Source organism: Conger conger, chromosome 16 (genome assembly GCF_963514075.1).
Source record: "Conger conger chromosome 16, fConCon1.1, whole genome shotgun sequence".
In the NCBI taxonomy this organism is placed as follows: Eukaryota; Metazoa; Chordata; class Actinopteri; order Anguilliformes; family Congridae; genus Conger; species Conger conger.
In genome coordinates, this window is record NC_083775.1 from 16,184,107 (window position 1) to 16,195,867 (window position 11,761).

At 45.3% G+C, this 11,761-nt stretch overlaps 1 protein-coding gene across 3 annotated transcripts in view; it reads left to right on the forward strand.

Annotated features, from left to right (window-relative positions):
* LOC133114431 (ubiquitin carboxyl-terminal hydrolase 22) overlaps nt 1-2,693 on the forward strand; it is a 38,920-nt gene extending 36,227 nt beyond the window's left edge. For all 3 annotated transcript variants that reach the window (XM_061223809.1, XM_061223807.1, XM_061223808.1), the window contains 3 exons: nt 185-247; nt 1,050-1,199; nt 2,395-2,693. In XM_061223809.1, coding sequence (XP_061079793.1) covers nt 185-247; nt 1,050-1,199; nt 2,395-2,437 — 256 coding nt within the window. In that variant the 3' untranslated portion in view covers nt 2,438-2,693. The remainder of the gene's footprint in view (nt 1-184; nt 248-1,049; nt 1,200-2,394) is intronic.
* The last annotated feature ends 9,068 nt before the right edge of the window (nt 2,694-11,761 follow it).

An 11,761-nucleotide genomic window follows, 5' to 3' on the forward strand; every position in this document is an offset into this window, starting at 1 on the left:
GTCCCCCTGTTTATTGGATAATAAAATCCTCGCACACGGGCTAATTTAAGAGTGTCATTAAAGGCAGAGAGGTGGGGTTGGGGTGATTGATGGCCGTCCGTCCTCTCTCTGTACGGAGATTTGGGGGGAAGCCTTTTCGAGCTGACTGTGTTTAAGCGTTCTTGTGTCCCCTTCTCTCCCGCAGTAAAGAGAGCAGAGTGAACGGCCAGTACCTACAGCCGGTGGACGCCCTGAACAACGACAACAAGTAAGCACCGCCCCCCCCCCCGACTGAGAACGGACCAATCATCTCTTTCCTACAGGATGACGTGGGTTTTGTTCATAAACAGCACATGTGACTTGTCTTTCCCGATTCCTTGTGGCACCTCTGTGTCCACTCAGTGAGGGCAGAGACCCTACCCCCCCAAGCCTCGTCTCTCTGGACTAACAACTCTCAGCCCAGGCCCTGAGAACTACAGGCCCGTCCCCACCAAGAACTACAACTATAACCATAAATGTCGTTTCAAAAATCGTTTTTAAACTACAGCGACAGTGGCGAACGACATCAGTTTCAGAGTGCTTTCTGTCCACCCGAATGAACGATAGAAACACGGACAGCCGATCAAGAGTTATCGTTCTTGGTGTGGACGGTTAACTACGCGTACGGAACAGACGTCTGACCCAACCCCCCGTGTCTGATCGTATTAGAACAGCAGTTCCGCCGAAGAACTCGGTGGCGGCTTGTAGCGTAGTGGTTAAGGTACATGACTGGGAGCCACAACGTCGGTGGTTCGAATCCCGGTCAAGCCACGATAAATTATCCGCACAGCCGTTGGGCCCTTGAGCAAGGCCCTTAACCCCACATTGCTCCTCGGGCGCTGCACTGTGGCCGCCCACTGCTCCTAATAACTAGGATGGGTCAAATGCAGAGGCCAAATAATAAAAGGTATATTATTATTATTATTATTATTATTATTATTATTATTAAGATGGCGAGATGACATCACCTCGGCTAGCTACGTCCGGGCGCGGCTCTCGAGCACGGGACTGAACCCCCCCCTCCCCCCCAGGTACTCGCTGTTTGCCGTGGTGAACCACCAGGGGACGCTGGAGAGCGGCCACTACACCAGCTTCATCCGGCAGCACAAAGACCAGTGGTTCAAGTGCGACGACGCCATCATCACCAAGGCCAGCATCGAGGACGTGTTGGACAGCGAAGGGTGACCTCCCCCCTCCTCACGCCTTTTAGCGCGTCATTACCATTACGAGTTCGGAAAAAAAAGAGTATTTACTTGTCTATTTAGCCAGTGCTCTTGTTTAGAGAGACTTACACCGCCGTCGAGGCCCGATACAGGAAGTTCCTGTCGTAAGGGCGGTGGGCACGCGTACCGAACAGGAAGTAGCACCTCGTCATAACCCGTGCACTGGTAATGGTTCGACACTAAACAGTAAAAAGACAGGATTTCGCTCCTCCTCTAGTCTAACCATGTATTTTATGTCAGCGACATTTCAACATTATATACCTTCAAACTCTGATAAATGCCCCAGTTGCCTATAGAATAAAATACAAGGTTCGACTAGCGAGGTTTGGAAATGTATCATCTGAAAATATGCAGTCAGCACCGTGTCAAACTCCTTATTTTTATTTTATTTTATTTTATTATATTATTTTTATTATTTTCTGGTTCCAATAGGTGTGTGTGGCACATGGGCGATATATGATCACTGCCTAGAAAAATCTTTCCGCATCTATTTTATGCGACAACTATTTTATGTGAGATATAATTACAGCATTCCATTTTCCACAATAATTAAGTTCAAACTGGAAGCATCTATCTCGGTTGCTTCTGGAATTAGAACAACAGAAATATGGCACAAGGATTCGGTTAATCTTGGTGCTTATTATAAGGGGCAGTCAAGATAACAGGGTATAGCTGAATAATGCCTACCGACAAGCGGTTTAATCTCTTTCTCCAAAAGGGACCTTCAACTCCAACTGCACTGAAATACAATGTCAGATATGCATTTTGCTTTGAAAACATTTTAGCAGTCAAAAGGTCCCTCAGATGAATTTAAGCTACAAAGTCTTTCGCGAAGACTGTGCGTCTTGAGGAAGTGATGATATGCGACTTGATGTCAAATGTTGTGTTCCTCAAAGTCAACTTCTCACAGTCGAGGGAGACATTTTGTACATTTTGCTTGACGTTTTGTACATTAAATAGAGTGCGTTTCTCTGAGCTGCTGTTTTCCACCATCTCATATTTTGTGTTCGTCCCTTATATAACCTGTCCTGGCTGCAGCACACCTGGATCCTCCTGTTTGTATCTGGCGTGTAGCGCGTTGGGTATGGTGAGGAAGTGATGTCCGAGTGTCGGGCAGCCGCCGTCTGACCGCTCCCTCCCTTCTCTCCGGCAGGTATCTGCTGTTCTATCACAAGCAGTTCCTGGAGTACGAGTAGCCTTACCCAGAGGCCTTTGCGAGACACGGGACAGCCTTCGGGGAAGACGGACGGAGAAAGAAAAAAAAAACACAAACTATGGCAGGACCGAGGGAGCGGGAAACAAGGCAGCGGAGGGCGACACACAAACCTACCTGAAACTCTTTACTGAAGATCATTTTCCCCAATGAACACACGCGGAAAGTGATGACAAATCATGCAAACCTAGAAGGAAATTCAGCACTGAGCTACCAGTATCTACTTGACGACAAACGGGATGGGGATGGGGGTGGGGGGGGTGGTCGGGGGTCAGATGGAATATGCATCCACACGGAGAGTGGAGGGGAGGGGAGGGGGGGGGTGGACCCCCGGGTGTTTACCGGAACGGGGGGGGGGGAAGCGCCCGTCATTTTCCGGGAGGAGGAGCCAGAGAGATTGGTGTTTTCATCATCAGTACCCATGGTGCTCTAGGTCCAAACTGACCAAGCATTTTTGATCCTCACGCTGGGAGCAAGACCTCTTTTTGTTTAGTTTTTTTTTGGGTTTCTTATTTTCTCCTATATATGCAGAAAAGTCTGAATGCAAAAAGTAAAAAAAAAGAAAAAAAGAAAACCACAAGTATGATGTTGTGAACTTTGCAAGAACTTTTTTTAATGTATTGTATTATTTGTGACATTAGTTCTGGAATACTGTATGAATCTAGTAAAAATCTATGTTTAAAAGAAAAAAAAAAAACCCCGGAAAAAACAGGCCCGACTCGGGAGGATGGGGGCGGAGACGGGACAGAACGTGGGCGGGACCAGCGTCGCCACGGCGACTCTCTCGTCTCCTTCCTTTCCTTTTCGGTTGCGGGCAAGAATATCTATTTTTTTAAAAAGTCGTTGATTACTTTGCTGTCATGTATCTTGATGTCATGGTACAGATGTTGTTTTTTGGGAGTATAATTTTTTCTTTTTATTTTATTTTTTTTTGTTTTGTTTTTTTTTTTGCTTTTTCTAAATATTGTGAAGACGTTTTCGGTATTATGATGGTTGCATTTGCTCAATTGGTTGTGGAAAAAAAAAATACGATTAACTACGGACGTCTCGCGGCAATATTGAGTACGCATGATTTCAATATGGTTCACGTAGGAGCTGAAACGTATTGATTGCTCAAAACTGTAGCACAGTCCAGAATCATACCTATAATCATAACATAGTTCCCATACCCGAAGGTTGTTGGTTCAAACCTCAGCCGAGTCGTACCAAAGACTTAAAAAAGCAGTTTAGGGTTTGCGGTGGTGAGTTGAGGATGCATGTACGCCCGTGCGTGTCTTTGAGACGTCCCGTAGACCCTGGGGGAGGACGTCTGTGGGTCCTAAAGCACCTTGCCCGTTAAACCGCAAAGGGCACTGACCTGACCGAGCCTCGTGTGTCTGCAAGATCTACAGATCGCTGCGCCGTTTCAGATCGCGTGCGCGTTCTGTAAGACGGTCGACGCGCACTCTACCGTCGCCCAACAGTATTGACCGGCGCAACGTTACGCTCATCCGGACGGTATCGCCGACCGCGGCTACAGGTACGATGCCGTGGCGCGGAGGGGGGTAGCCTTCAGGGTCGGCGCGTGCGAGTTGAGCGAGCCGGTTTGAACCGGTTTGAACTGGTTTGAACCGGATGGAACGGGCTGTGCGGAAGACGGCCCGGTTACGCCGCTTTGCGCTCGGCCTCAGTCCCCGCCGAAACGCAGCGCAGGTTTATCGAACTCACGCCTGTTTTTCCTCATATCGGCAACCGCCGCTCACGCGGCGGGAATACGAAAGTCTTGGCTTAAACGCGCAAGGACAAAGCTCGTCGTGCTTCGATTGAATCTTGGCATAACTGTTTATTTTTTTTTTGTTATTTTGTTATTTTGTATTACTTCTGTGTATTGCTAGTAGAGGCCACGAGCCGCGCTGTTGTTATTCTCATCGCATCGCTGCCACCAACCCAGGGGATTGGAGGAGACGGTTGGGGACTTGTGAAAACAGAAGTATATCTATGTCCTCCAGTCTGCTGCAGATATTTATTTTTATTACTTTAAACAGGAGAAAAACGAATAAAAAAAAAAAACCATGAACCTTGTGAACAAACGTGCCGAGGCTTTCGATGCGTCATGGCGGAGATAGAGAGAGAGAGAGAGAGAGAAAGAGAGATAACGCCACCTTCGGACATTCAGGGACAGAGCTGAAACGTTTCGAGGAGAAGGCTTCATCTGTTTCAGTGATTAAAAAGACAAACAGAACAAACTTGCCCTGGTCCTGTGTTTTCTTATTCTGCCCGTCGCACAACACAAACGGCACAAACAGCACTCACAACACTCGACACACAACACGCTGAATGCCGAAACACACAACACAGACACCACTCGACGCTCAACACAGTGGTGTGGATGTGAGCAGTGGGGCAGCAGTGTTATCGGCATGGGGAAATGTGAAGTATTAATCATCGTTCACATGAGGTCAGTGCTGCAGTACTGTGTGACCTTGATAAAAGCCAAGCTCTGTGCTACTTATTTAACACACACTCTTTGCTTTAGATACCACTGACGACACAGTGTCCAATCAGGAGACTTCAGTCAAGTCATTGTTTAATTGCAATGGAGACTGTCACTGCTGTGTTCCCAGTGCAGAACCTGTGGCAAGGTAAGTGTGGAGAACTTGTATGAGTAAATAAGTTATTTTTTGGGGGGGCCAATGATCGTGTTTGGTCAACAAATAATAAAAGTATGGTCCACTAGACACACACACACACACAAATGTAGCTACTTCATTATGTGCTACAGTCTGGTACATGATGGGACCCCCTTTTCCCTCCAGAAGAGCCTGAATATCTTGCGCCATGAATTCATTGATGTGCTGGAAACACTAGGGATCTTTTGGCCATCCCTGCAAATTTCTCAGCCACACGTTCATGGTCTGCACCTCCAGTTCCTGTTCTTGACAGACGGGAGGGGAGTCCGCCGTGGTTGAAGCCCATCTGCTTCAAAGTTTGAAGTTGAAGTTATCATTCAGAAATACTGTTGCCTGTTGTTAAAAAAAAAAAAAAAGCTAAACGAGCATCTGTGGATTTTCTGTTAGCTTGAACCAGTCTGCCCACTCTCCTCTGACCACTCTCAGTCACGCGGTGTTTTTGGCCACAGAACTGTCACTCCCTGGGTGTGTGCACCATTCCCTGTAAACACTAGAGACCGTGGTGTTTGAAATCCCAGGAGGGCAGCCGTTTCTGAGATGCAGGAACCACCGTGTCTTGCACCAATGGTCATACCACAGCCAAACTCACTTAGATCACGCATTTTGGTTGAACAAATACTAAAGGTCTTCACCATTTGTGAACATCTTCACCAAATCATGTTGCAGCCACATGATTCGCTGTTTGGAGGACCAGGCTATTTGGGTTAACAAGCCAGGTGTGCCTTATGAAGTGGCCACTGAGTGTGTGAATGTGTGTTTGGCTCTGTGTATATTGGGTGTTTCTTGCCCGGATCACCCAATATGGATGTAAATGCCCTGAAATGACTTTAAAGGTACCATAGGTAATTTCAGACTAACAGTCAAGAGTTGAAATGCCATTGGCTGTGGCTATCATAACTCATTTTCAACCATCCATTCATCCATCCATTATCTGAACCCGCTTATCCTGATCAGGGTCGCAGGGGGGCTGGAGCCTATCCCAGCATACATTGGGCGAAAGGCAGGAATACACCCTGGACAGGTCGCCAGTCCATCACAGGGCACACGCACCATTCACTCACACACTCATGCCTACGGGCAATTAAGACTCTCCAATAGGCCTAACCTGCATGTCTTTGGACTGTGGGAGGAAACCGGAGTACCCGGAGGAAACCCACGCAGACACGGGGAGAACATGCAAACTCCGCACAGAGAGGCCCCGGCCGACGGGGATTCGAACCCAGGACCTCCTTGCTGTGAGGCGGCAGTGCTACCCACTGCACCATCCGTGCCGCCCATTTTCAACCAATGAGCTTGAATTATTGTACAGCTATAGATGTTCTGTCCCGGCCTGTCAAATGCATATTTTGAAACCCGAATTTAAGGACTATAAACACAGGTAGAGGGTGAGTCAGCATGTCAGTGAGCCTTTTTCAATGATAGGAAGGGATTTACAATGGTCTTGCAACAATGTTTTAACACAAAAATCTTACCTGTTGTACCTTTAAACTGATATTCATCTTTTAATTTCAAATCCAATATGCTGAACTGCAGAGCAACAACATTGTCACTGTCCAACTTCGTAAACACTGTGTGTGTGTTTAAAACTATGTGTTTTCTCTGAAGCAGCCTTCTCTGAATTCAGAAAATCTGGGAATTGTAGAATAAAATTCAAGTGCAGTTGACTAATAGGATGTTACCACAAGATGGCAATATTTCACCATATACCCTGTCTGGGAAAAGCAACTTGAAATCAATCAATTTGTACAAAATGCATATATTATGCCCAAATACATATTTATGTGCACCTTAAAAGGCTCAATGTTTGAAAAAAAGCTCCTTGATTATTTTTGTCATCTTGTTTTTGTAGCCATTACATTTGTCATTTAGAAGATGCTCTTCCAGAAAGACTTTCGTGGAAGAAAACTGTATTCGTAATACATTGATCATTCTAGTTGATATTGGCAGGTTATTATTGGGAGAAGTACTCCCAATTCACGTTGTCACAATGACTATTTTACATGGTCAGACTGCAGTCTCATCGCAGAGCTAGTGCTGGCCATGAGCAGGGATCGTCTCCCGGGCGACAGCTGGCACTCCGTATGTGAACAGAGGCTAATGCAGCAATACCCTGAAGCTAATGAAGGCACAGACTCAATTCTGTTACCATAGATACGCAGACACGCACACTGTAGTCTTCCTGATTTTCTTCTTCTTCGAGCGCAAGTCATTTAAAGGGGTTCAGCAGACCCTTCTATATGCTGTAGTCATTAGCGGGCTTGTCGCCTCGGTGTGTGCGTACTGATACGACTGCGCTACGCTGAGAGTGGCGGGAGCCGGGCTTGTTAACCGAAGCAATCGATGACCTCAGTGGAAGTGGGCATAAAGTCCTCCGGCTCGGGTTCTTGCACAATGACGACGAAACTCAGTGACTTGTAGGTCGTTACCCCTCTCTGACCAAACCTGGGACTTTGCCCCTGAGAGGATTTGGGAGTCCTCAGGTTTGTTTTCCGTCTGAACTGAAAGAGCGAGGGGCTGATCTCGGGGGATCTGTATTGGAGTGCGGTGGGCTTAAGCACACCGCTGTGATAGCCACCGGCAGGCTGCTTTGGTTCATTTCCCCCTGTAAACACAAACTCAGTCTAAGACAGTGTACAGCATTAGGAACTGTACTCTGTTTCAGAATATTATACGTCAATTTATTGTCTGTGTTCTGTTAGTCTGAGGTTTCCTTTCTTGTCGAGGTATGTCTTATAGGTAGTGGGGCAGCCGATAGCCAGTGGCTGAGGTGCTTGACTGGGACTTGGAAGGTTGGTGGTTCAAGCCCCAGTGTCGAGACAGTAAGGTCAGAGCAGTGGTTGGTTCCTTGAGCATGGCCCTTAACCCCACATTGCTCCACGGGGGGGTGGGCCCCAGCTCTAACTGTGACATTATGTTCTCTTATAGGATTGTGTCACAGGACAATAATGTTGCTGCGGTTGTTTTAATCTCTGTCTTCTGTAGCAGTTCTGTGCCTTTGATTAATGTTGTTTTCGTTTTTATTCTATCAGATGTGAAAACATTCTACATCTTTGGCCTTTAAACATCTCAGAACCAGGTAATGCAGGCCTTTACTTAGGTTAAGGTTAGGCTTGGTTGTGAGTAACTATGTTATGTATGGATATCACAGAATATCCGGCCGGCCTGTAGCGTAGTGGTTAAGGTGAATGACTGGGACACGCAAGGTCGGTGGTTCTAATCCCAGTGTAGCCACAATAAGATCCGCACAGCCGTAGGGCCCTTGAGCACGGCCCTTAACCCTGCTTTGCTCCAGGGGAGGATTGTCTCCTGCTTAGTCTAATCAACTGTACGTTGCTCTGGATAAGAGTGTCTGCCAAATGCCAATAATGTAAAAAAATACAGGCCATTTCTTTTTTTAAATATGCAGTGTTTTTAATAGCAACATATTTCCAAATAATAATAGTTCCAGTGGTAATGCTGAATATTTACAGAAGCAGATGTTTTGACAGTACCTCACAGAAATGCGTTCATATAGCTCCGTGTACATTCTTTGTCATGCCGTAGTCCAGTGCGTCGTGGGAGGGGTCCACTATCCCGGCCGGCATCGTCTGCACCTTTGGCCTTGTCGAAATGACAACCTTTCTTTCGCAATCGGTTTGCGGCATTGATCTCCCGTTTTGTTGCACACGATTGTGCAAGATGGCACTTTGATGTCAGCTGGATCGATGCTACTGTCTTAATGAACGCAGTTTGAATGACGTGCTCAGTCTCAGCCACTGATTTAACCTTCTCGTTCTGGCCACAGCTGTTAATATCAAGGTACATATTACTTAATAACGTCAATAGCACTCATAGCCTTGACACACAAACAGTCTTGGAACTCGTCTGTTATTTACACACATGGAAAAGCTTTGAACCCAGAATTTTAAAAATAAACGAGCATTTCATATTGTGTATAGTATTGCTAAAGAAATAGTATGTAACATATTGGGCCAGATGTACTAAGCCTTTTGCAACGATTTTCAGGCTCAGAAATGACGCATTATGCCCAGGAAACGTGCGTCGTATGTATCGAACTGGCACACAGGGCTGAAACCGCAGTATGCGTGTCTAGGCGAGTCATCACAAGATGCACTTCTCTCCTTAATGTATATGTTATATAAGTGTGGCTGATTATGTTTTCCATTGAATTTACTAAAGTTCACGTAATTAACGAGGGTCGATTTGTGCGCGTAATTTAACCGTCTATGAAGAGCAGTCGTGAACCGAGGCACAAGGGAGATGAGACACAGGCTCCGAATCTTGAAATAACTTTAAATTATCTTTGCAAAAGATTATTACTATTATTACGCACTATTTTAACTCCAAGAAATCATCAAAGTGATTATTCAAATTAAATATGAATTAATTATTTCAGCCAGGCCATAACTAAGGCTGGGTGTTTATCACAGAAAATATTAAGAAAACAATTTATTAAATTAACCAATATCTCTTGCGAAGCTGTAGGAAATTACTGAACTAAAATGCTCGACCATAGTGGCAGTAACAACTTTGAACTTTGAAAAAATCGTTGCTGCTTGTAAAAAAGCAGCAGAATGCATTGATTGTAGGCTGGATGCATTGATTTGCTGCTTTTAATCGCCTTGCCTTTGTCCATGGAGGAAAGCCATGCATTTTGCCTTTAACAGAATATTGGTAGAAACAGAGCATTCTCAACTGGAATTGCTAAAATAATTAAAACAGGGTTGTGTGTATTATTTATCCTCCAAAATAATCACGGAAAATAAACGGGAAAGACTTCTGTGTCAAACAACCAGCTATACAAATAGTTCTGGGAGAAACGACAATAGCCACCACAGCTGGAATATGTACAAATGTTTTCCTGCACTGAATACACTTTCACGTGGCAGCCGATACAAGGAATTCGCCACATGCAGTGAAGATATTCAAAGTATTAAACTCCTGTTTTAACTGCTCTGTTTAAGATCTGTCTCTTAAGCAAAATGCATTTCGTAGGCAGTACTAATTGCGTAATGAGCTGCAGCCTTCGTAAATAAGACGGTTAATTCAGGCAGATTGCGACCACACCAACATTCCCTCGTCAGGCCACAGTTTGCACTGCGAGCGTCATGTACGTAAATCTGGCCCATTGTTGTTTTTGGGTACAAAGTGCTCCCACAAAGTGCTCCCACAAAGGTGATTTGAAGTAAAATATACATCTGACCACAAGAGGGAGACATACAGATCATTTTTTAACCTGAAGTTCCAGTGCTGTGAAGGTGCTCACAGACCAAATCCGGCGAAAGCCCCACACTCAAGTTGCTCGTTTAATGGGCGGTACTGTAGGTGGGTTCCCTCTGATTGGATCAATACGAATATGTACGTAATCTGCCGCAGAACTTTATCGGCACCTGATTGGATTGCACTGCTTTCGTTTGTTTTGGCCAAGCGGAATAAGATGGCAGACTGTTTATCACCTTTTTCGTATTCCTCCTACTAAACAGTCCACTAAAATGTGGTTCTGAAAACGAATAATAAGCAATACAGTTGCTGAATCTTGATTCATATTTTGTCTGTAACATCTAGCTAGTTTTGTGAGCCATGCGAGCTGTGCTGGACGCAGTTGCTTGGCATGGGCAGATCACTACATGCGAATACAGAACCGTCGAACATACACAGCACTCACCGGACTGCAAACTTCACACATCACAAGGCTCTCCATAGAAAATGAATGGAATGCGTTGCGTGTCTGATTTGGTCTGCGAGTACCATAAGACTTTATTTGAAAGCCAGTCATTAGAATTCACGTAATTTTCCAATCATTTATTTATGCACATAACTGAATCATTATACATTTTGTCTTAATTTATACTTCTTGTATATGAAAAAGACAACATAACTGACCAGAATCAGGAAAATATCAACATCTATCTCAAGAAATCAGAAGTACAGTCTCTCATTGCAAAAAGTGAGGACGGTTGTGTATGTGAGAGAAAAACAAAAACATGAAGTTGAGTATGGTGCATGCATGGATGTGTGTGTCTGTTCATGCATGCATGCGTATGTGTGTGTCTGTGTGCACGTACACAGTGTGTTCAGTTGTAATTAAACCTTTAGCGTACATAAGAGTCCGATAGGGTCCATATGTACTCCATATGTGTTGATTTGACACTGAACATTTCATTCTGTGTGCATGTGGTCATGCATGTACGTGTGTGTGGTATTACGAGCCTCATGTTCTTGACCTTTCGGTAACGATCGTGTGTCTCACATTTTTGGCCTTCTGTCATCTTCAGCCTCTGAAAGCTTGGGGAAAGGGCATGCTTTTCACCGATGCATTTGGGGAGCAGGAGCAAAACATCAATGGAGTAATCAGTGCCCCCCCCCCCCCCCCCCCCATAACAGGGAGGAAACCGGCAGGAAAATGGGAATAGATGAAACAATAAATGGGAAAATAAACACATCTGAATCAGTGATTTTTTTCCACTGACTGAGCCGTTGAATGGAGTTTCCCCCTGCGTTAGTCTTGACTCGGGGAACCTGGCACACGTACCTGCACACATCCTCTCCCCAACACTGCTAATCCTGCTGCATTGAGTGATGCAGTCTGTGGAACGAACTGCCCAGTCCAGAGTGTAACCATTCAGGCCCAGCCCAGC